Source organism: Mauremys mutica, chromosome 1, assembly GCF_020497125.1.
Source record: "Mauremys mutica isolate MM-2020 ecotype Southern chromosome 1, ASM2049712v1, whole genome shotgun sequence".
NCBI lineage: Eukaryota > Metazoa > Chordata > Testudines > Geoemydidae > Mauremys > Mauremys mutica.
In genome coordinates, this window is record NC_059072.1 from 329,198,797 (window position 1) to 329,223,973 (window position 25,177).

The following is a 25,177-nucleotide window of genomic DNA, read 5'->3' on the forward strand; positions in this document are numbered from 1 at the left end:
AGTAAGGGCAGTGTGAAGGGCAGTGGCTTTAGCAGATGTTACTGAGCATGCTCAGTACACCCCAAGTAGCCAGCGCCTTGGGGGCAGTTTCTGGTACTACATCTGAGGAGCTGGGGCTGCCCGCCCTGTGCTTGAGGGGACCGGGGGGGAGGGGTCGCATCACACGCCCGCCCTGTTGGGGGAAAGGGGGCGCGCGCCGCCCGCTCGCTCTGCGCTCGGGGCCGGGGGGAGGGGGCCGCGCGCCGCTGGCCCACCCGTCCTGTACTGGGGGAGCGCGCGCCGCTGGCCCGCCCCTCCCCCTGAGAGCGCCCCCGGGCGCGTCGCCCGCCCGGCGCGAGGAGATTCCGGCGGGGGGAAGGGGCCGGGGGCGGGGCCCGGGCCCAGCCTCCCCCAACGGGCGGTTCACCCGCCGCCGCGGGTTCTCCAATGGGAGCCCGGCGGCTGTTAAAGGGCCGGTGAGCCGACCGACGGGGAGTGCTGGGCGCCGGTGAGTAGTTCGCGCTGCTCCCGGGGGACTCCGGGGGCGGGCTGGGGAGGCGGGCGGCTCAGCTCCCTGACGCGGAGCGGGACAGGATGTGCCCCGCTGCCCGGGCGCCGCAGGGGCCTTAACAGCCTTTGCCTCTTTGTAGCTCGCCCCCGCCCCCCGAGCAGGTCCCGCGTGGGGGTGAGAGGGGTCCAGCCCCCCCCGCGTAACCCCAGCTCCTCGGGGGGGGGGGGCGAGGGGTCCATTACGCCCCTAGCGTCTGCTCCCCCCCCCAGCCCCCTGCAGAGCTCGGGGACCGGGACTGCTCTCTGGAGGTGCCTTCAAACCGGCCTGGCCTGGGCCCCCTGGAGACAGACCGGGCCGGTGCCTGGGTCTCCCTTCCCAACCGGGCCATACTCCTGCCTGCGCTGCTGGAAGGAGAAATTCTCTCCTTCCCCTTCCGGATGTGGAGCAGTCACAGTCCATCGCTCTTACAGTATTGGCTGCAACCCGGCGCACGGTGGATTCTGGTCAGTGAATCCATCTCGTGGGAACTAGGCCCCTTGGCCGTGTCCTCAGCTCTGCTCATGCTGCTTTGCTCGTTCTTCATTAGCTTCTTCTTCCTGCCAGTTTGCGATTGTTCTCTCCGTTAGTTGTCTCATGCCAAAATTAAACTCCTTGGAGCGGGGATTGCATTTCCTTTACATATGTCCACAATGAGGGTTTCAGCCTGATCGTAATCCTCCCTGAGCAGGGCCTCTAGCTGTTACTATAAAACAACTTGTTCCAAAGGCGTTGTTGCGGTCTCTCACAACTTTATCATGAGGCTTAGGATATTTGATTTTTTCCCCTTAAAATCCTAGTTTCATGTTATTACTCCAGAATCTTAGCTTTTATTTAAAAAATTAAGTTGCTACTCCTCATGGTTGTAGAGATTGAAAATCATGAACCCTAAAATTTCAAAAGATTTCAAAAGGCAAATAGAACTCTAAATGCATTATTTTTTAAATCTCATTTTTGAGCCAACATGATTTTGAGGATCTTAACTCATGATTTTTGAATGCTTGGTATTGGGAATGCTGTGTAATAGTGAGAGTTGTAGCCCTCATAGATACGTATAGTATGGTGCTAGGCACCACATAAGCACATGGACACAAAATACAGATCTTTCTCCTGTGAAATGCTTTGAATTTCTTTTCTTTTCATGCACACTTGTGGCACGTCATTCTGTCACATTTGTCTACTTTGGCTATCACAAATCCTTTATCATTTCTCTAATCTGTCCCAGCAGCTTTCTTTTGAATGGGCTTCCCTTCTTCCCAAATTGGTACATTCAACAAGTGTCATTGCCTTACTTTAGAGTCCTCCTTCAAAACCACTGATGACCTCTGAGGTGTTGAACTCATTTACAGTTACTTCCAATCATATGCACATCCTGCCACTGCCAACCCACTTTTTCCATGAAAGCAAAATTCGTACATGTACTATAGCAGTCAGCAGTTTTTGTAAAATATATTTTGAAATATGGTGGTTATGTTTTCTCTACATCCAGCTAGACTATGGACATTTTCTGGTGTGCCACCATTTTTGTCTCTTAAATACTTTATGCAGATAGTTTTGTGTGCTCAATACTGTGCTTTTCTGTAGGGCAACAAGCATCACAACAACTAGGGGAAAAGGTAACATCTACTTACTTACCAGTTGGAAGAGAGGAAGATGCAACCAGGTGCTATTTTTTAATTGGCTTCTTTAGGCATGCAGCTGTTTGGATCTGCCAAATATAAAGGTCTAACCACAGAAAGGCATGCTGGGGGAAAAGCCTTTATAAAAAGGAAAACCCTGTCCAGGAAACCCTGTCTAGCTGCATCTTTATGTACCATTTATCCTTGATCCAGCAAAGCACTTAAGTACATGGTTAACTTCAGACACAGTAGTTTTTTGACTTCAGCAAGACTACTCGTGCTTAATTGCTTTGCTAGATCAGGGACAGAGGGCTCAGCAGTTTGCAGGATCTAGCCTTTAATAAATTGCAACTCTGGAATATCATAATTCTTATATGGAATTCTCTTACGGTTTATAGTGTGGTCTGTTTAGGTGGCTTTGTGCTGAGTCTAGTGGCCTGATAGACAAGGCTGAAAGCTTCCTAATGAGACTCTAGCCTGCCATTCTTTTATCCCTAATCCTTATAGGTAAGGCTGTGTGTCTGTCACAGAGGTCACGGATACCGTAACTTCTGTGACTTTTGCAGTGGCTACTTTGGCTGGCTCCGCCTCTGGCTGCTGCTGGGGAAGTCTTGGGCCACCTTCCCTGCCCCCCCCCCCCCCGCAGCATCAGTAGTAGTTTGGGTGTGGGAGGAGGCTTGGGGTGCATGGCGGCACATACCTGGAAGGGCTCCCGGAAGTGGCTGGCATGTCCTTGCAGCTCCTAGGCCGAGGGGCCAGGGGGCTCTGCCTGCAGGCTCTGCCCCTGCAGCTCCCACTGATTGCCGTTCCCAGCCAATGGGAGCTGCAGAGCTGGCACTTGTGGCGGGGGGAAGCGCATGGAGCCCCCGGCCTTCCCTCTCCCTAGGATCTGCAGGGACATGCTGGCAGCTTCCGGGGAGACACACAGAGCCGGGTAGGGAGCCTGCCAGCCCTGCCAACCCTTCCCCCCCTCCCCTCAGCACCTGCAGCGCCCCCTGGGCTGCCCTCCCAGAGCACCCCTGGGCTGCCCTCCCAGAGCACCCCTGGGCTGCCCTCCCAGAGCATCCCCCGGCCCAAGTTTTAGTTAGAGTATATAGTACAAGTCATGGACAGGTCAGCGGCCATGAACTTTTGTTTACTGCCCATGACCCAACCATGACTTTTACTAAAAATACCCATGACTAAAATGTAGTCTTACCTATAAGATCCCTTAGCAAGGGGGCAGCGTTAACTCAGAACAGGGGTTTAAAAAGCCAGCTCCTAAGCAAGCAGAGGAGCTAGCAAATGGAGTTTTGTGAGGAAATTTAGAGAGGGAACATGAGAGCCAGATATAACTAACAAATATTTTCTAAACTTAGGCCAATAATGCCCCGAAAGAACAAACCAACCAACCAACCCTCTGCAAGAGTAAAAATAAAGGCAGAAATCCAGCAGCAGAGTGGGAGCTATCCAGTTTATTGCACTGAATGCATCTTGTATGATTACCTGCTTTGTGGGCAGGTGGCGTGTGTGTGCATTCAGTGCAATCAACTCATGGCCCTCAGAGACTGAGTAGGGGTTCTTGAGACCAGAGTGGTTGAACTGGAGGAGCTAAGGGAAACAGAGAAATACACAGAGAAGACTTTCCGGGATGCAATAGAACGGTCCCAGCACAAGTCTGACAGCCTCTGTGCTGTTGAGGAGGATGAGAGCCTCGGGGAAGGAAAACATCAAACTGGAGCAGAGAGAAACAATCCTATAGTTAGGATCCTCCTTCCAGATGATGTCCTGGTATTATCAGTGCAGATACCCTTTCCTGTTATTAGGAAGAGAGGTAATAATAATGGGGGATTCCATTATTAAAAATATTAATAGTTGGATTTGATGACCAGGAGAGCCACATGGTGAATTGTCTGACATGGTGGACCTCTCAAGACATCTAGATAGACTTATGTGCAGTGCTGAGGAGGAGCAGGTGGTTGTGGTACATGTAGGTACCAAGGACACAGGGAAAAGTCTGAGAGAGGTCTCAAAGGCCATATTTAGGATTGTAGGTAAGAGATTAAAACCCAGGACCTTCATGGTAGCATTTTCCAAAGTGTTTCCAGTTCCACGTGCAGGGCCAGTTAGACAAATCTAAACTGCAGAGTCTCAATGTGTGGATGAGATGATGGTATTCAGAAGGGGATTTAGGTTTATTGTGAACTAGAAAACCTTTGGAAGAAAGAGGAGTCCAAACAGGAAGGATGGACTCCATCTAAACCAAAATGGAACCAGATTGCTGGCATGTAAAATTTAAAAGGTCATAGAGGAGTGTTTAAACTAAGGGCTGAGGGAAAGCTGACAGGTGCAGCGGAGCACATGGTTCAGACAGAGACATCATTGAGGGGAGGATTTATAAAGGGAGATGCTCTATATCCTAGTAAAATGGAGAAGATATAAGTTTATGGAGTACAGGTAGGAACTTAAGAGAAATAGTCAAACAAAAAAAGAGTCCCACTTAATTATATCACATGAAGGCAGACAACTAAATATTGACAAATTTTATAAGTTCTTGTATACAAGTGCTAGACGTCGAAATACTAGGATGAGTGGACTTGAGTGCCTGGAATTACATGAGGCTATTGATATAATAGGCATCACAGAAATTTGATGTAACAATGATAATGGGGCACAGTAATTCTAGGGTATATAGGTTGTGCTAGTATGTGAAAAAAGCATACAGTCAAATATAGTAAAAATCTTAAATGACTCAAACTGTACCATAGAATCTCTATGGATAGAAATTCCACGCTTGAATGATAAGTGTGTAGCAGTAGGAATATACTACCAACCACCTGACCATGATGGTGATGGAACTGTGAAATGCTCAGGGAGATTAGAGAGGCTACAAAAAAAGAAAACCTAATAACATGGGGGATTTAAACTATCCCCATATTGACTAGGTAAGTACCTGAGGATGGGATGCAGAGAGAAAATTTCTAGACATCATTAATGACTGCTTCTTGCAGCAGTTAGTCCTGGAACCCACAAGTGGAGAGACAGTTCTTGATTTAATGTTAAATGGTGCACAGCATCTGGTCCAAAAGGTGAATTTAGCTGAACTGTTTAGTGATAATAACCATAATATAATTAAATTTAACATTTTTGTAGGAGGTAAAATGCCAAACCCACTACAGCAGCATTTAAATTAAAAAAGGGGAACTAAACAAAAATAAGAAAGCTAGTTATGTGGAAATTAAAAAGAATAGTTACAAGAGTGAAATGCCTGCAAGCTGCATGAAAACATTTTTAAAACACTGTAATAGCGTTTCAAACTAAATGTATACCACAAATAAAAAAAAACAAACCCACCACCACCAACAAAACAGTAAGAGAACCAAAAAAAATGCCATCAAGGCTAAATAATGGAGTAAAAGGTGGTTAGAGACAAAAATACATTGTTTTAATATTGGAAGTCAAATCCTACTAAGGAAAATAGAAAGGAGCATAAACTCTGGCAAGTCAAGTATAAAAGTATAATGAGGCAGGTCAAAAAGGAATTTGAAGAGCAACTAGCAGAAGAACTAACAGCAATATTTTTTTAAGTGCATCAGAAGCAGGAAGCCTGCCAAATAGTGAATGGGGTCACTGTGTGATCGAGGTAGTAAAGGAGCACCCAAGGAAGACAAGGCCATTTCAGGGAAGCTAAATGAATTCTTTGCATTGGTCTTCACTGCAAAGGATGTGAGGGAGATTCCCACACCTGAGCCATTCTTTTTACATGACAGATTTGAGAAACTGTCCCATATTGAGGTGTCAATAGAAGAGGTTTGGAACAAATTGATAAATTAAACAATAATAAGTCACCAGAATGAGATGGTATTCATCCAAAAGTTCTGAAGAAACTCAAATATGAAATTGCAGAACTACAAAATGTACAGAACTATTGCTTAAATCAGCCTCTGTACCAAGTAACTGGAGGATAGCTAGTGTAACACCAATTTTTAAAAAAAGGCTCCAGAGGCGATCCTGGCAATTACAGGCAAGTAAGCCTAACTTCAGTACCAGCAAACTGGTGGAAACTATAATAAAGAACAGAATCATCGGACATGTGATGAACATCTATATGTTGGGGAAGAGTCAACATGGCTTTTGTAAAGGGAAATCGTGCCTCGCCAGTCTCTTAGAATTCTTAGAGGGGGTCAGCAAATATAAATACGGATATAAATCGGTATCCGGGGAACCACAGGGCTCTCTTGGGAACTTCAGCGGCGGAGCAGAACATGGGGCCCCGGCTCCTAGGAGCTAGCACCCCACTGTACCGCCCCCAGCCCCACCCACTGGGGTGGGCACCAGGCTCACCGGCAGCTGTCCCTGGTTGAACTAGTGTGTGCAAGCGGCGTGCACGCCCCCAGACAGGAGACACAGACAACTGCATTGAAGGGATGGGGACAGGGCTGGGGGTGGTACTGCTGTGCTGAAGGAGACAGTAAATATAATTAAGACTATGATTTAGTCATGGAGGTTGCGGAAGTCATGGATTCCATGACTTCCAGTGACCTCTGTGACTTCAGCCTGCGGTGGTTGGGCGCTGCAGGATCCCCTCCACCAGTGGGGGCAGGGAGCTGCAGGGTACCCCCGGTGCCGCTGGCGGCCCCTGGACCTCCAAGCCACTGTGGGGGGTGGGGTATCCCACAGCTCCCAGCCGCTGTGGGTACCAGGGGAACCCCCAAGGACCTGCTGGCACAGGACCCCTGGCCATCAGCGGGGTAATCCCCAAGCCCCTGTCTGCAGGCAGTGGCAGGGGAACCTCTGGAGCCGCTGCCACTGGCAGGAGAATCTCTGAGCCCCTGCCGGCAGAGGACCCCTGGGCCGGGGAACCCCTGAACCCCCAACAGTAGTGGCAGAATCCCTGAGCCCCCGGCCTGCGAAGGTGGCAGAACAATCCCTGAGCTCCCGCTGGCAGAGGACCCCCAGGCCACGGAACTCCCAAGGTCCTGGCCGCTGGTGGCAGCGGGGGAATCTCCAAGCCCCAGGCCTTCATGGACAGTGGGGAAATCCCTGAGCCCTCGCCGGCAGAGGAGCAGCGGAATCCCAAGAGCCCCAGGCCGGCGGCGGCAGGAGAATCCTGGAGCCTCTGCCTGCAGGAGACGGTGGTGGGAGACTCCTGGAGCCCCCAGGCCACAGGAGGTGGGGGAATCCCCAAGCCCCCGGTTGTTGGTGGCAACAGGGGAATCCTCGAGCCACCTGCTGCGGCTGGCCAAATCTGAGCCCCAGCCACTGCGGGAGGCAGGGATCCCTGCATCTCCCAGCCACCGGTTACAGGGGTACCCGAAAGCTCCTGGCAGACATGGGAGGCGGGGGCACTCCACAGCTTCAAGCAGCAGAGCTGCAGGTGGCAGAGGTGTCCCTTAGACTCCAGCAGCTACAGGCAGCTCCTAGCCCCTGCGCAGCTGCCCCACTTCAGGTGGTGTGGGGATCTGTAGATCCCCATTTTGTCAGGTATATTTTTAGTAAAAGTCAGAGACAGGTCATGGCTTCCTGTGAATTTTTCTTTTTTGCCCGTGACCTGTCTGTGAATTTTACTAAAAATATCCATGACAAAATCTTAGCCTTAATCATAATGCCACTATATAAATCCATGATATGCCCACATCTTGAATACTGCATGCAGATCTGGTCACCCCATCTCAAAAAGAATATATTAGAATTGAGAAAGAAGTACAGAGAAGGGCAATAAAAATGATTAGGGGTATGGAACAGCTTCCATATGAGGAGAGATTAGAAAGAGTGGTTCATTCATTTTACAAAAGAGATGACTAAGGGAGGATGTGATAGAGGTCTATAAAATGAATGGTGTGGAGAAAGTGAATAAAGAATTGTATTTTATCACTTCGCATAACACAAGAACGAGGCATCACCCAATGAAATTAACAGAGCAGGTTTAAAAAAAACCTAAGGAAGTACTTCTTCACACAGTGCACAGCCAACCTGTGTAACTCATTGCCAGCAATTAGGGTTCAAAAACAAATTAGATAAGTTCATGGAGGATAGGTTCACCAGTGGCTCTTAGCCAAGATGGTCAGGGATGTAACATCTTGCTGTGGGTGTCCCTAAGCCTCTGACTGCCAGATGCTGAAACTGGATGACAGGATGGGTCACTCAATAAATTGCCCTGTTTTGTTCATTCCCTCAGGAGCATCTGGCACCAGCCACTGTCAGAAGACCAAATATTAGGCTAGATGAATTATTGGTCTGAGCCAGTACGGTTATACTTAGGCAATTCTTTTGAAATCTATGCTGTTTGCAAGAATTTCACACAAATAGGATTTGTTTTTTGCTAAAAGACCAAGTCAGGTTTGCTATCTCTAAATCACTGTGAAAAAAGTGAAATAATTTGTTCTCCTAAGAAGAAACAAGTGTTTTCTTCAAATGTAAAGTTGCTGTTAAAGCCTGGATGTAACTGTATAAACTTAATTATTGTAATCATAAAGAAAACAGCCCACTGGAAACTATTGCAAATGCTTAGAGATACAAGGCCAGCACCAATCAAAATACACTTTTCCAATTCCAGTGATTTAAATGGAATTACACCAGTATAATAGAGGAGTACTTGGCCCCAGGATTTCAGCTGAATCTAACATTTTTCAACAAGATGACAAATACAGTTGAACTTATAAAAGTTGACTGAACTGTTTAGTTCTAATCAGCAAATCAGTAACTTTTCTGGATAATTAAGTTGCTCTATGATTTTTTTTTTTAAATTACAAAACTTTCACAGGTTAAGCGTAGTGTTTGATGGCTAGGTCATGAAAATCAACTGCTACAAGCCAAAAGGAGAGGTAATTGCACTGTAATTTGGATTGGAGAAGAAACAGCAGGTACTAAATAAATTGATTTACTGCGAGTTAGAATCAAATATAGTTCTTCCCTCTACACACTAGTATCTATTCATGGTAGGCCCATGAGAATGAAATACTAAAGGTTAGGGAAAAAAAACTTAAAGATCAGATAAAATGTTCCAATATAATTTTATTTCACTCTGCATCTACAAGAATATTACGGTGTTGCTGCCTGTCATGGGGCGGTTTGCTCACTGCTGGTCGTGCCCCCTTCAGGCACTCTTAGGAATTAGCTTTTCCCAGGTCAGTGCCTCCTTCTTCTCTTCCATCATCTTAGTCTCTTGTTCACAGAGTTGTGGCTCAGCTGCTTTATGACTCAGCCCTCCAGCCAGATCACTTTGTGATTCCCCTTTCAAAGTCTTTCTGTTCAAGCAGCATTGGGCAGTCCTCGTGTCCACTGTCCTGACCCTGTCACTCCTGCAGTGATGCAAGTGGTCTTCTAATTCACTGCCCCAAGCAGTACCACTCTGCAGTGGTTGGTAGGGGGACCCAGGCCCACCCTCTACTCAGGGGTCCAGTCCAGGACCCTGTAGCAAGTGATTAAGGTCTATGACTGCACCCATTTTCCTGCTCTAGCCCCTGGACTATTTCCTACTATGTTTCTCCAGTTCTCCTAGTCAGAAGACACCTCTCTCTCTCAGGCCTACTAGGTCTCAAGGATTCCTATCCCCCCTTCCTTCTCCCTCTCTCTCTGGGAAGAGAGAGGGCAGCCTTCCTGCCTGCTGGCTTTATAGAAGTCCCCACCTGTTCCCTCACAGGTGAGCTTCTTTCTAATCAAGGCTCCTCACACAGCCTAAATCTCTCATTTGCCACTAATTTGGCTGATTGAGCCTGCCTGGCCTAATGCAGCTGTCTCAGGTCTGGTGTGGGAGTACACCCCATCATGCACCCTCACCCTCAAGACTGCAACCCACATTACCATCATACAGTTGTCCATTCTGATATAACTTTATTCTCTGTGAAATTGCTTTAGATTTCCTAATGCACATGCAAATCATTGTCCTATAAAAAACAAAGACAGTGTATTTGCATATATGTAAATATATACACACATACATATATATGATAGGCTCTGGTCGCTCTAATGAGAAATCACTAAAACACTGTGGTTCAGGCAGTCTCAATTATACATTTTCTTTTCCTTACTCTAAGAAGTATCAACATCTATCAGCTGGATTCAAATGACCTGAATTAGTTAATGTTAATTTTACCATTAAAATCTATATTCCAATTACAGCTTTGAAATACTTCTTACCTAGAAATCATTTTCCTTGCACGGTATCATTTTCTGTCTTTTTACTTAGCTATCTATCATTAATCACACTTACATTTGAAAAAAATATTTGTTTCATCTTTATCTATTCCTGCTTTTCACTCCTAACCAGAAATCATCTTTTATTCATGGCCATCATGATATTGCAAAGTATAATGACTTCAGGTGGAGAGAAAACACAAAGAATTAATCAACTCTTAATGGGGGAAAAAAATCTACAGTAATATGTTAATAAAAGAATTACATATTTCTATGAAAGAGAAATAGAATTATTTCTAAATACAACGTTTTTCAAAGTAGTCAGTGAGGTATCAGAATCTTTAAATGCCAGGGCTGTGAAAGATGCTGTTTGACATGCAAATGTTTGTGAGTGAACCAGTTACAGTCAGTCATGTTCTAAAGCTACATCTGCATAGCCCCACAGTTTGGACTATAAGGGTGTAAACTGCAGCACGCACTAGCATGTTGTGTTCTAACTCTCCTGGATGGACATTGCAGGCGTGATCTACAAGTTATCTAGTTTGCGTTAACATAGTCTTCTTTAAACAGGATGTTTTCTTTTGTCTTTTTGCTTATTACCAGAAGGGGCAATAAGAGTGTCCGTTTTCCTTGAAAGTTTATATATTCCTGTTACTTATTTCTCCTGTTATGATTCTTCTTCCAGAACCACAATTAGTGGCCGAGGAAATGTTTGTAAATGGGAATTCACAATAAGCAGATGTGTTTTTAAGAAGCAAAATCCTGTTATCATGCAAGTAAAAAAGAACTTATATAAGAAATACAGTTACCATAGTTATTTCTAAATTGAATGTTGCCCTGGGGAAATTGCTCTTGAGCCCATGCTTGCCTGTATTTGTTGATTTGTTTTTAGTTTAACAATATTCTGACATGGGTTGTTGTGGGTAAGAGTGTCAGAGAGCCAGGGGAGGAAAGGTTGAAGGAACGGGGTTGTACCTTTGAGTTTGTAGGGATTTCTTCCTATACATATTTTCTGTATTAAGAAAAATTTAATTCAAGAAGATTTTTGAAATGGTAAATACTATTTCCTATTTTCTGTGTGTCAATGGAAGCATTCCAGTTCTTCTGTTGTTGTTATAATGGTTCAGAAATAGTAAATCCCCCCCAGAACCTCAGCTTTTAAAATGAAACTGTTTTTAGGTAGAAATAACTTTTTAAAGTCATCTGAGAAATGTCTCTCACTCAGATATTTTACATCTCTGAAGAAATGGCTTTATCAATTTTAGCCGCTTTAGAAAACTCAAGATGAGACTTATATGTCAAGTTTCAGGTTGGAGCAAATTTAAAATGGCAAAATTGTAAGAGCCAAAGGAAAATAGTCACATTTTTATAATGGAAATATTAACTCAATCTGAACAGTGTGTGAGACAGATATATATTGATGATTTATAATTCATGTGAGGACAGAGAGGGTTATTTATAGCTACTCTATATTCCAAACGTTTTTAAAAAATTGTTTTACTCTATCAGATAGAAGAATGATCAGTTCAGCGTATAGATTCTTTAGCAGTGTTGATTTAGGAGTCAGTTTCATTGGATGAAAATATCACTATATATCTTTGAGATTTATATTATTTGCTCTTTCCTCTTAGGATCTTAACAACCCTGGCAAATAGAAAGATGACCAAGTAATGAGAAAACCCACTACCTGAAGAACCGTGTGCCAGTTTGTGATAGTTTTCTAAATCATAGTTGTATAAATAAATTGAATAGTCTCATATTATCTCTTTAGTTGGCTGCGGTAACAATTATTAGATTTAAAGATGGAAAAAATGAAACAATTAAAAAGAAAAAGAAAAAGCAATTTTAGCGTTCAAGAAACTCAAACACTCCTTAAAGAAATTAGAAAAAGGAAAGAGGTACTTTTTTCCAAGCAGCTTAATACAACAATTAATGAAATGAAACGAAAGGCTTGGGAAGAAATCGCAGAGTGTGTGAATGCTGTAGGTGAAGGAGAGCAAAGAACGGGGACAGAAGTGAAAAGGCGATACCTTGATTGGAGAGCACTCATGAAGAGAAAGCGTCTGAATGCAAACATCAAACTGGTAGGTGCTGGGTTTCACCTTCCGTCATCCGATTTAGATGACTCTGTCAATGAAGAGATGGATGAGAAAATGGGATTTACAAATGAAAACAGTTTTGAATGGCTAAATATCACAGACTTCAGAGAAGCCAGTGGATCTTTAACAGAAATCAAGGTGGAAGAGGAGGAGGATCCACAGAATTTTGAAGTAAGTAGTTAGTGCACTGTAGTTGTGTTCAGTATGGCCATTCTTTTCACTCCAGCTTGGGGACTTTCTCCACACTTGTGACTAACAGTCCTCTATATTATAATTTCCCAAGAGAGTCTGATTGTGTGAATTAGAGAATCTCCTGTGACATGTTCTGTTGTTATATGAATGATATTCAAAATCCAGCAACCTACACATCTGCATAAGGTCTTGTTTTTTGCTTAACTATACATGTATTCAGTAATCTTCTAAATGTATTTATGCCTCTGTTTTCCTTTTTCCTTTCCCCCCTAGACTTAATTTATTTCAAACAGGATGCAGTATCCATATGGACTGAAGGAGGAGTTAGCTTAGTATTTCTCCTATCCACACCCCTGCACATACATTAGAATAGGGGGAGGAGTAACCCATCTCTGTCACAATCCAACCATTTCCAACAGGAGACAAGGATGAGAAAGCAGTCCTGGTGTCACCCATGATAACACAATCCTGCTGGAGAGGAGAGAGGAATTGGGAGAGGGAAATGGTTGGTTGATTTTGCCACTGGTATCAAACTCCTAATAGACAGCATCCCACCATTCAGCAATGGAATCTATAGAGCAGTAGCATGGGGAGAAGAGGAGGAGGGTGGGAGTGATCTTGCCAGTTCTGAGACTGTCAATCAGATGGAATTCCAATAATTGGTTTTGTATTTGTAGGGTCATGTTGATACAGATATAGGGAGTGTGGCAAAGTTCCTCCTCTCCTCTAGTAGGTCCTGCGCTTATTGGCGGATTTCCTCCCCTCAGTGGTCTTCCCCTTGGATGAAACCCACAGTCTGGATCACCTCCTTCTATGTCTGATTAGGAGTAGCGAGGCTTGGGGGGAACCCGGGCCCACCCTCTACTCCGGGTTCCAGCCCAGGGCCCTGTGAATTGCAGCAGTCTCTATAGTGCTACTTGTAACCACTGCTTGACCGCTACAGATCCCTGGGCTACTTCCCCATAGCCTCCTTCAAACACCTTTTTTATCCTCACCATAGGATCCTCCTGGTGTCTGATACTGCTTGCTTGTATGGTGTTTCCTCAGTCCTCCAGTAGTACACCCTCTCAGTTCTTAGTTCCTTGTGTCTCTAGCTCCCAGCTCCTCATATGCCCTTCCTTCCTCTGGCTCCTCCTCCTTGACTGGAGTGAGCTCCCCTTTTTATACCAGGTGTCCTGATTAGCCTGCCCTGATTGGCTGCAGGTGCTCCAATCAATGTAGCTCTCTCCGGTGCCTTCTAGAAAGTTCTTAATTGGCCCCAGGTGCCTTAATTACCCTGGAGCAACTGCCATTTTGGTTCCCATGGTACTAGGGATTTGCTTAGCCTGGGGCTAACATACCTGTTCCTGAGTACTTTCCTGTAGCCATCCGGCCTTGCTCCATCACAGGAGATACTGTCCCTTATGTTCCAAAACCAGGCAGACTTATTCTGTTCTGTTCTTAACTTTAGGTGCCATGAGAAAAAAAATTGATTTATGGGCAAAGCCTGTACCCAATGCATGGCTTGAACAGTTAGGGTATGTCTACACTACCCGCCGGATCGGCGGGTAGCAATCGATCTATCGGGGATCGATTTATCATGTGTAGTGTAGACGCAATAAATCGATCCCTGATCGCTCTCCTTTCGACTGCTGAACTCCAGCTCGGCGAGAGGCGGAAGCAAAGAGTGGCGGCCGTTGATCCCGCACTGTGAGGATGTGAAGTAAGTGATTCTAAGTTGATCTAAGATACGTTGACTTCAGCTATGCTATTCTCATAGCTGAAATTGCATATCTTAGATCGATCCCCCTCCACAGTGTAGACCAACCCCTAAGAAGGGTGCCAAGTAGGGGTGCGGGAGCTAAACAGGATGGGAAGGAATCTTTCTTCTAAGCTAGGGTGATATTGGAACTGTTTTTTGTGACCACTATTGCAACAATAGGGCTGAATTAGCCTCCTCAGTTTCTGAGTTCCTTCTGCACTAGAGGAATAGCAAGTAAATCCACATTTGTCCCAGATCCTCTGGGCTTGGTACTGCTTCTTCGCAGGCTTGGTCCCCACCTTAACCCAAACCCCCATGTTCACTGGAGCACAGTGACCACTTATGTAGCATGGTTCTGTAGCACACGGGTATGTACCCCCTACATGAACTTTTAAAGTGCTCCCAGGACTGTGGAACCACACCAGTACTGCTACACCCAAGGTCCCTCTATACCCAGGGCTTGGGGCCAGATTGTCTAAAAGAGACAATAAAAATAACTAAAGCATCAGTTAAACAAATCTTGTTCTTGTCCCCATTTAGCACAATTTGAAGTGTTGGGAACTGTCACGGGGTGCACCACTCACTGCTTATCTGGCACCTCCTCCTGGTCACTCTGGATTAGCTCTTAAGGGCTGCGCCCCTTTCCATCATCGCATGCCATCACACCATCTCTCTCCCAGGTCTGCAGCTCCTCTCTTTTCCCAGGAACCACAGTGTCCTCTTCGTGACTCAGCTCTCCAGCTAGGTCACTCACCATTTCCCTCCCTTCTGGGGTACAGTCCTTCAGTTCTCTGTCTCTCCCACAGTGACCCAGGCAGTCTTCCCGTTCACTGCCCTGCCAGTCTATACAGTACCCTCAGTGGCTGGTAGGGGAACCCAGGCCTGCCCACTATTCTGGGTTCCAGTCCAGGGACCCTATACCCAGCAGTTCTGGGCGTTCCTCTCCCAGCCCTCACTGCTGCTTCTTGGACTGATTCCTACAACTCCTGGTTCCCCTCCTTACTCTGGTGTACCAGTTCCAAAACCTCCTTCTTCCAAGGGAGTGACTGCCCTTTCCCAGCAGCCCTTGTCTGTTGCCAGTTTCCTGGCTTTATAGGCCCCGCCTGTTCCTTCCCAACTGAGCCTGCTTGCAATCAATTCCTGCTCCCTGGCTCTTCCTCTAGGTGCAGCCTGTGGAGGTAATAGGCCTACCTGGCCACCTTCATCCCATCCAATCCTGTGTGGGGTGGACACCCCATCACAGGAACATATGAGAAAAAAGGCAGCAGATCTCAAATAAAACACAACATCAAACTGTTTTTAGTGATGGGTCCTTCCTTTACGGCATTAGTTAAAGCAATGTTATGTTACGTAACTGAATAGCTTACAGTTCCAATTCATATGTTAAATAATTGGTCAAAAGAAATTCCTAAAATGTCCCAGCTGCCTGTCATGGAACCTATATGAAAACTAAAAACAATGCCTACTTATTAACCCTAGTTCTCTTTCAGTAAATCTGAAAATTCTTTTAGATCATCTAAATAAAAAAAAAATCCACAACCTATTTTTAAACAAAGCTTTGCAGAATAAACAGCTGTTTTTTCTGCATCTTTACAGTAGGGATATGCCGAAAAAATTGTCTTCTATATTTCATGACCACATGTGAGTTTGTTGCTGATCAAATAAGCCATGCCTTTGTAACAGCAGAAAACTCCGGGTTTGAGTTTAACACACATGAATTGTGTAGGGCACAAGTGAAACGAATGTCTGGAATAACTTCTGAGATATGACTAGAAACAACAGAAGTGTGCTCTATTTTCAGTGAGGTTGCATGGAGGTAACTGGCTCAGTATGGTATAAAGAGGTACATGAAATAATTATATTTCTCATTCCTCCCAACAGTTTCCTATTGAGGAAGAAGAGGAAATTTTGTCATCAGTTTTGCCAGATTCCAAAAAGGAAAGTGATCTACCTGATTTCACCCACATTGAAGAGTTTGGAAATTTGAGCTCTGCTCAAGCCCGACTAGCCTACGAGGACTCTCATTTGCTCATAAACTTGGAGAAACAAAAACTAGAACTGGAGAAACAGCGGCTAGATATTGAAGCTGAAAGACTACAGGTGGAGAAAGAGCGCCTGCAGATTGAAAAGGAGCGATTACGGCATGTAGCCCTCGAGCATGAGAGACTTCAACTGGAGAAGGAGCGAATCCAGATTGAGCGGGAGAAACTGAGGCTAGAGGCTCTGCGTGCTGAAAAACCTGCCCTGGAAAATGACATCACCCAAGTGGAAAAACCCATTTTACAGCCTCTGGATCTAGAAACTGAAAAACTAAAACTCGAAAAAGAACGTTTACAATTAGAGAAAGAGAGGTTGCAATTTTTAAAATATGAATCTGAGAAGCTGCAGATTGAGAAGGAACGTTTACAAGTGGAAAAAGAACGCTTTCGAATTCAGCGAGAGGGTCACTTGCAGTGAACTTCTTGGCTAAGGTGTCATTAATAGTGTTTTGATGTTCAAATATAAGTAGTTTTTTCTTAATACAGAAACTGTCCTAGAGGTTTAACTTTCTTCTGTCCAAAATTTAAAGTTGATGTTAAACTAAAAAAATAAAAAATGAAAAGGAATGGTGTTTGGTAAATCAGTGTGCCTACATAAATGGAACTTATGTGTGAAACTGCTTTTCAGTGTAGCAGAATCAAGTATTATGTTCTCTTGCATCGAGTATTGTATTGTATAATTTGGTGTCCTGCTCTTACAAGCACATTAAGGATCAAGACAGCTGAATCTTTCCACTGTTATAACAGTGTTACCTTAAAAGTATGGGAACTGTCAAAATAAATCCGCACATATTGTGAAGGAATGATGTTGAAGATAGCCCAAACATATTTATTTTTTACACAAAGCAAACTACATGAGGTGATAATTGCATTTAATTTCATTTTCTTTACTTTATAAACACTTTTTCAAAATTCAAATGAAGTGCAAGTTAATTTCAATACATATGGGTTTATTGTCCTGCCCTCTAGTGGCCAGAAAAGATAAAGAGACAGTAGTATTCTGTCTACCTGGAATCAGTGTATTAGACAGTCACATATCAACTGTATCTAAATAAAAACTGGACTGATGGATGAGTCAATGAATTAGCAATGCTGTGCAGTTTTCTACTTCCAGATTACCAGTCTGAATCTAATGGAGACTCCTAGTGGCAGAAAGTAATTATCATGTGATTGCTGTGGAGTGACCTCTGTGGAATAACTTAATAGATTCAGTCCATTTCTTAGCCCACAGTTATGCAGGTTGCAAAAGAACAGACCACAATTAGCTCACTTGCTGGTAGTCTCAGGAGCAATTGAACCAACAAATTTACCCAAATGGTGAGCTCAACTAAAAAGTATATAAAAGTTCATAAGATGTTACAATAACCTATAATAACAAATGTTGATGGGAATAGGGTACAAAAGGGAGACAGAGTAACTGAATTAGTCTAAACTAAAAGGCCACACTGATATGATTCAAGGACTGTTGAAATTATGCTTGTTAAAAACAGGAGATGTGGAGCTGGAAGTTAATAAGCCAAAATTGGTATATCAGATATTAGGTCTAATTGGTAGACAAAATAATGAAGGGATGGGCTATTCCATCCTTTTTTGGGTCTGTAAAGAGATTTTTGAAGGAAAGCAAGGAAATAAGAAAGAGAAGAATAGATGGAAAGAACAGACATCAGCTACTGGAGTGAGCTTTACAATCATGGCTGCCACCCCCACCATTTCTGGGAGCACCAGGCCTTCATCATCCTGATCATGAGAGATGTTCTGGCCAGAACAGGCCAGACAGACAGGCAGAAGGATCCAGATGATACCGCTACCTCTAGTGGCTCCAGCTGAATGCTATACATGACCTGGGAAGGCAGTTATTACCATCTTTGATACTATCTAAGAGACTGTCAAACAAGTCCTTTTAAGGTTGGACTTTAACAACAACAGAAGCAAGGACATCTTTGGCCCATCTCAACTAACTTCTCTTTTTCCCAAAAGGACTGTTATTACCATCTTTGGTACCATCTACCAAACATGGGTTTTTACCTTCTAAAAAATCTTTCCAGCTAAAGGGAACAAGGACTGAAAGCTTTTAAAATGAAAACTTTATTGAATACTTTACATTTTAAATACTGTTTTTCCTTCTTTTCTGTATCTTTAATAAAAGCTTAAAAGGATATTTAATGGTGTGTTTTCCATGGTGCTAAGCAGGCTGAGGTCTCTGTATACCAAGCTCCAGACCTTGTTTAACGACTGGGTGATGTTAACACCTTTAGCCCATATATTCCATTTAAATTAATACAACACTGCACATACATGATTAATCCTGCCTGGCCAAGACTGAGACACATTGGTAAAGTGGTGTGAAGAAGCTTGCATTGCTGCTTCCTATGTAGTATATATTCTGCAATCAAATAGAAAAATAATGTTTAAGGCTGTTAGTATTTTTCGTAAGTAACACATTCACTTAAATTAAAAAAGAATTTAGGGAATTTTAAATTAGAACATACATATTTACTTGTTTATGTTCCAACTGAGCCAGACTTTAGATCTCTCATCCTTTACCTTTGGTGTCTCCGTTTGAAAACTAAAACAATATCAGAGTGTTAAATTGGAATATACGTTGAGCGATTTACATAGGTTATGTGTACATAAACATGTTAATACCACTATAGGATTACTTTTATTCTGCAAATAAAGTGTTATTTTTCTGTTACTGAAATAAGCATGCTTCTACAGTGGAAATAAATTTGAATACTACAAGTCAAAATTGCTGTTGAGCAGGTGCTTCTTATTATAGAGACAAAGCTCCTAGTCAGTAGTATAAAGTAGGTGGGGGTGGTGAAAGCTATAAAGAAGCATCCAGACTTCTATCATAACGCTGGTGTGGATTGCAGTGTTGCCAGATCTTGTGATGTTATAGTTAGTAATAGGATTTTGGGCCCTGGTGGAGCCAGTCTTCTATGACTGGAAAAGCTCCAGCCTTCACTTCACTTCACGGATTTTTGGACCGCCTAGGGGAAAGCCCCTTCTGATTGGCTGCCTTCCCCACTTCCCTGCCTTCTGGGTAGGAACAGCCAATGAGAGCTGCTATAGGGGATAGGCATAGCTTTGTCCCCTCCCCTTGGGGCCAAGAGGAGTTTTTGGATAGGGGAAGAGGGTCAAGGGAGAGGCTGACAGAGAGGAGTGAGGTTCAAAAAGAACCGAGCAGTTCAGGGCAGCTCCGCTCCCTCCTCACCCTTTCCCTCCTGAGAAAAATGGGTCAGTCTGCTCTGCTCCTTCCCTGCAACACCTAGTATGGGAGTGGAGAAAGGAGGACTTCTTTGGCGCTGCCCCTCTCCCAGGCCTGGGAGACAGTATGGGTGTGAAGAACCCATAATGCTGCAGGCCTGTGGCATGTCCGAGGAACCTCCACAGCTGCAGAAGGAGCAGAGGTGCACTAGGGGCTAAGGGCCAGATGTGAGAATCGGGGGCAAGAGAATTGTGTGTTTGGGGGTGGGAGAACTGATGTGCAGCTGGAGCTTATGTGAGGGCTGGGTGCAAAAATTAATTGACTCGGGGTGGCAGAGTTGATACAAGAGGTAGGGCACAAAATTAAGTGGTGTTGGGATGCAGTGGCAAAAATTTTGCTTCTCACTATAAACTGATAACACTAATGGTACCACATACATATTGGGGGTCAGGAGGGGAAGTTAAAAAATTACTTAATCTGTAAAAAGAAAACATAATTCTGTGGCCAAATTCATGATTTGGGGGCGGGGGTCTGACTCACGATTTTTGAACTGTGTGGTTGGCAATACTGGGATTGTTCCCCTGAGATCCACACATGGAGGGAGAGTAACCTGTGGGCAGATTTCTCCCCTTCATTGCAGAAGTGGGAATTCGGCTTCTCCCACACACTGTTCCATCTTCCCCTAGGCCTCACAGAGAGCACTCAAGAGGTACAGTCTATCCTGAGGGAATGGGTTAAGACTCGGTGATACTGGGGTAGGAGCAAACAGGCTGGTATGGATTAGCTGCTAATTAAAATTGTCTAATTCTTTAAATTTAACTCTTTAGAAATTTTCCATGCCAGTATCTCCTCAGACTGTTTATTTTTGTTTTGTTTTTTTAATTTCTTGCAAAACCACTTCAATGGGAGAATGAGACAGGAGCTGGGGGAGGAAGACTGGATGGAACAGATTCAGGGGGATACAGGATAGAAGGTTCTGTCACTGCTGAAGTGCACTCCTCTCCAGAGCCTGAAATAGAACCGAGGAGTCCTGGGTTTACACTTTCCTTTTGCTCTCAGCAAATAGTCTGTAAAACTCACCAGCAAAGTAATTGTCTCTTTCCCCTCTAATGACTGGTCCACATAGAGAGTAATAACCTACTACTCCTACCAGTTTCTTTGTTAACTCAAGTAGCAAAGGTCAGTACTGAGGATCTAAAGATTCTAGCTCATCAGTTGAGCCATGTGAGGGTCAATATGGTTTCACATAATAGAATTTCTATTTTTTCAGTTTGCTTTTTTAAAATCTTATGATCTTACATGCAAAAGAGGATTTAGAAATGTTAATGTTTTAAAATCAAACTCTGAAAAAGTTGGAAAATGCCAGAATTAAGGTTACCTGTGCAACCTTAAGAAGTTGGAAGGTGTGTAGTGAATGCAGCAGAGAACTGCAGGAAGAGAAAGGTTGGTCTTGTGATTAAGGCAGTTGATTCCACCCTGGAGAACTGGACTCTATTCCTGTGTTTGCCACAGAGTTCCTGTATGATGCTGGTCAAATCACTTAACGCAAAATTTTCAAAGGTGGCCACTAATTGTTTGTTCCTCATTTTCTTGGTGTCCAGCGGCTGACACCTGGGGCCAGATTTGCAGAAGTGCTGAGCTTTTTTCAGCTGCAACTGAAATAAATGAGAGTTCTGCTCTGAATATGTTAAGTGCTATTAAAATGTTAAATATTCTGAAAAACTAGGCTCTAAGCATCTCATACTGGGAACCCAAAATCAGTGGACACATGACAATTTTAGCCTTAATCTTTCCGTGCCTCAGTTCCCTATCTGGGATAATACTATTATTTTACCTCACAGAGCTGTTGTAAAGATAAATTCATGAAAGTTTGTGAACCACTCAGATACTATAGCTATGTGCTCTATAAAAAAGCCCAAGTGGAATTGTATTATTCTGTACTCACAGCAAAGAATGTGCAGTAAAAAATGACATGGAGCCACAATGAGGATAAAACAAAATATTGAATCTATTCAGTGAGTACTGCTTGTGCTGTGTAGTGAGGCAGGGGTCCTGTGGAAAAAAATTGTATGTGATCATGTAATTAACAATTTTATCATAATACATCCCCACCCAGCATTTTTGCACATAAATCCTCACTGCTTCTAGGTGCCACTTAGAATTCCAGTGGCTGAAGTTTTGTTAGCAATGCTGTAGATACTAGGGTGATTAAAAAATGTCCAGCTCCAGTAAGGGCCATGAAATAAATAATATCGTTATCAAGGAATCTGAGAGAACTAGCCTTTTTATGGAAAGGGACTAAGATGCAGTGAAGAGAAAAGTAACAGGGCCGAGATAAACCTAAAGGAGACTGGATTGTTTTTCATTTCAGTAATTTGAGTGCTTATCCATGTGTGCACAGAACAGTGTGTGAACAATTATTTTTACCAACACCTACATCTCCTGCCTGCTCTAGGAAAGATACTTCCTTTAGCTGTGTGAAGTCTCTGGGATAATACTTCATGACAAAATTAAGCAGGGTCACAAATCATTGCAAATGCAGTTTCAGCACAAAATTCTGAGCAAATGTTATTGAATTCATCATGTTACTGTTGTCTGGTGATACTTTTACTGTGATTGCAGTAATGTTGTGGTATTTTACATGGTATTTTTATAAACATTAATCAGCTGTAATTGTTTGGCTTTCTAAGCCAGGTTCACAGTAGCAATACCCAGGACACAGTAACACTAAGTTAATCACCAAAGAAATGCAGCAGGGGTATCAGACTTCTCTGCTGCTTCTTCAAATGAGCCACTTATAGCTCCAGGGATCAGGAGAACATAAAGTTAATTGCCCCCCTTACCTGCCCCTCTTCTCAACAGTGCCAAACAGACTCCAAGCACAACTGATGATCGAGCCCATTTTGCACTGTTCAGGTGTAGAAGAATCAGGTCCAGAAACTATGAATGACTCTGTAAAATGCCATGCACAATACTGTATGTGGCTGAACCTCGGTGCCAATTGGGACGCTTTGCACTACTCCAGTGGTGCAAACGGGCCATCAAGTTGGCTTGACTAGCTGAGAATTCCCCTGACATGGTAAGATCACAAGATTGTGTAAATCTGCATAGACAGCTCTGTGCCACTTCCACTGCACCCCAAGGTCAGAGTGTGGCCAGGCCAAAAGAGGCAAGGCAAAGGTGTCACTTTGCTTTGGCAATCCCCAGCTGCTGGAACAGCCCCTTGGAGCCTTTGACAATTGGGAGTAATTTAGAATAGCCTTGAGACCCCAGGAGCTGCAGGGCAACAGAGCTGGAGTAAAGTAACCTTTGTCCCCTCTCAGGTCCTTTTCTGAGTGCAGCTCAGCGAGATTTGAGAACTGGGTACTTAGCTGTGCCAAAATAAATAAAAACTTTTTACTGGACCAACTTCTGTTGGTGAAAGAGGCTCCACAGAGCTCTTCTTCAGGTCTGGGAAAGGTACTCAGTGTCACAGCTAAACACAAAGTGGAACCGATTGTTAAGGGTAAGGAGTTAACAGATGATCAAGAAACCATGCAAAATGAAGTGGGCAATTAACACCTCTGCACTGCAGTCATAGAATATCAGGGTTGGAAGGGACCTCAGGAGGTTATTTAGTCCAACTCGCTGTCAAAGCAGGTCCAATCCCCAACTAAATCCCCAAATGGCCCCCTCAAGGCCATTCAATAATTTACAACCCTAGGTTTAGTAGGCCAATGCTCAAACCACTGAGCTATCCCTGGAGGAAGGAGAGTTAATAAGTTACAGATAACAACACTGCAAAAAGCAAATAATTATCATTGTCCACCTGCCTGACCTGTAACCTTTGCCCATGGCAAACTGCCCCCTAACCAGTACCCTGCACATTCTCAGATTGCACCTTCTTTATACCCGTTGACTCGCTGTTTCTGTGAACTGTGTGGTTTGCGTCAAAAGTCTTTTTGAAATGAGTGACTCATGGCCACTGCTTCACCCACTTTCATGTTCTGCTCTTCCTCTCAAAAATTATTCCGAATTAGTCAGACAAGTTTCCCCCTTTCTACAAGGGGCAAGGCAGACTGACTACTTGCATTTCTTTGCCTCCTCACCAAAGTTCATGCAATCTCCATGAATCTGTGCTAGCAGTGTCACTTGCCTCTCCAACTCACAATCCTCCAGCTGTCCCTGTCAGGAGAGGCAGAGCACTCCAGGTAGACGGCACTTCCAATCCAAGGGTGAGATTTTACAAACAAAAAGTACTCTGCAAAAATCCCACTCTGCATCAAAGAGGAGGTTGATGGGGGCACGAAGGCTCTGATTTTCTTTTTAATTGTTGCTAAAATCAGGTTAGTCCATGTAAGTCAGAGGGTGTCAGTCAGACCCCCAAATGCCACCAAATTCTATGGAATTTATTTAATTATTAATTTCTGAATTGAACGTAATAATCTTAAAGTCTGACATAAATGACAGCAGGCGGAGAATTCACAGTCAGAGCTGGCCTTTATCACAAATGACTGCTTAAGGCCCTGTACGCATTCTGAAGTCACAGGCTGCATATTTCTCTCTTTTTGGCAGCGAGAGGACATTGGCCCAATCTCCCCTTGCCATAACTAATATTACCTAGCATGGACCCTGCTCTCTCTCATGTCCAAAGTGCTTTACAAACATTAACTAGTTAACCTCAAGCTCTGAACTTCCCCACTGGAAGGGGCACCACAGGGAGAGGCAACTGAAGGTGCCAGTTTCCCCATCAGTTAACAGGATCAGTGAGGAAATGCAATTCCTACACTATTTTTTCTGTGCTCACAGCCACATGACCCACTCGCTGCTTCCTTCTCTCACATGCCCTATTCTCCCTGCCTCCCTATTTCTCCAGTCTTCTCCATCTGTCTGCTGCAGTCTCTCTCAGAAACTTCTAAACCATGTATCCCATTGGTCACCCACATGGCCCCTACTTGCTTGTTCTTCCATTACAATGGAGCACCAGGGAGCTATAACCCCTGATCCTGGTCTGTGCTTCACACCCTTTGTAGGGACTCCTAGTGGCAGCACATTCTCCTTCCCCTTCCCCCTGGGAAGGGATGAGCCAGCAGATCTTTCCTATCAGAGGGTCTGAGCAGGGAGAGCCAGAGAACTCGTTTTTACTAGTCAGCACTCCTATTTCTCCACATTCCAGCCCTTTCAACTTGGGGGCTTTCATGCTGGTGCTGGTTCCTTGTTAGGTTTCGTCTCTTGTGAAATGACATGCCAACCACATTACTCAATACAGATGTGAGTTTCTGCCTTTGGATTTCTACCTGTTTTTACTCACTGGGTTCAGCCAGCTTCAGCACTTGGTTAGAATCAGATATGGATAAGAAGGCCTGAGAGCTTTAGTTACTCTGAAGAGGCTGTTAGAGGCAGTGACTCAGCTGCTTAGCTCAGGACTGTGCTACTTCATAATAGTGAAACATTCGGCTCAGTGGAATGAGAGCAGCGCTGGTAATGGTGCTGAGATTTCTGTTCAACGTCACCATCCTTGGCAGTATGATGCTGCTCTCTAAGAATGCTTCTGATATGAGGACACCTCTGATATCTATTTTGCAGTTCAGAATTTCTCTAAAACTTCCTATGTTAAAAATAATTTTCTTCAGCTTCCATGCATCTCTAGAACTTT

The 25,177-nt window shown here is 44.1% G+C and overlaps 1 protein-coding gene and 1 long non-coding RNA gene across 4 annotated transcripts; one reads left to right on the forward strand and one right to left on the reverse strand.

The window, feature by feature from the left end:
* Positions 1–335: 335 nt before the first annotated feature.
* Positions 336–18,489, forward strand: MSANTD4 (Myb/SANT DNA binding domain containing 4 with coiled-coils). Of its 3 annotated transcripts, XM_045018896.1 has the most exons (4): positions 341–487; positions 8,888–8,987; positions 11,892–12,530; positions 16,174–18,489. In XM_045018896.1, exons 3-4 carry the CDS (start codon positions 12,063–12,065, stop codon positions 16,747–16,749), a joined length of 1,044 nt encoding a protein of 347 aa, XP_044874831.1. In that variant the 5' UTR covers positions 341–487; positions 8,888–8,987; positions 11,892–12,062; the 3' UTR covers positions 16,750–18,489. The 3 variants fall into 3 exon arrangements, with proteins under 3 accessions (XP_044874822.1, XP_044874831.1, XP_044874841.1); XM_045018887.1 differs by lacking the exon at positions 8,888–8,987 and having other exon boundaries at positions 336–487; XM_045018906.1 differs by lacking the exons at positions 341–487; positions 8,888–8,987 and adding an exon at positions 883–993.
* Positions 18,490–18,594: 105 nt separating this feature from the next.
* LOC123371371 lies at positions 18,595–22,586 on the reverse strand. Its single transcript, XR_006579778.1, has 3 exons — positions 22,386–22,586; positions 18,821–18,897; positions 18,595–18,714 (listed from the first exon to the last, which is right to left on the reverse strand). It is a non-coding gene; the product is annotated as an uncharacterized LOC123371371 (long non-coding RNA).
* Positions 22,587–25,177: the final 2,591 nt, after the last annotated feature.

Excerpts from the sequence above, each read along its gene's own strand:
- MSANTD4 (XM_045018887.1), top strand. The coding sequence starts at position 12,063 with ATGGAAAAAATGAAACAATTAAAAAGAAAAAGAAAAAGCAATTTTAGC. Across the intron at positions 12,531-16,173 it reads AGGATCCACAGAATTTTGAA|TTTCCTATTGAGGAAGAAGA; the intron begins GTAAGTAGTTAG and ends TCCTCCCAACAG.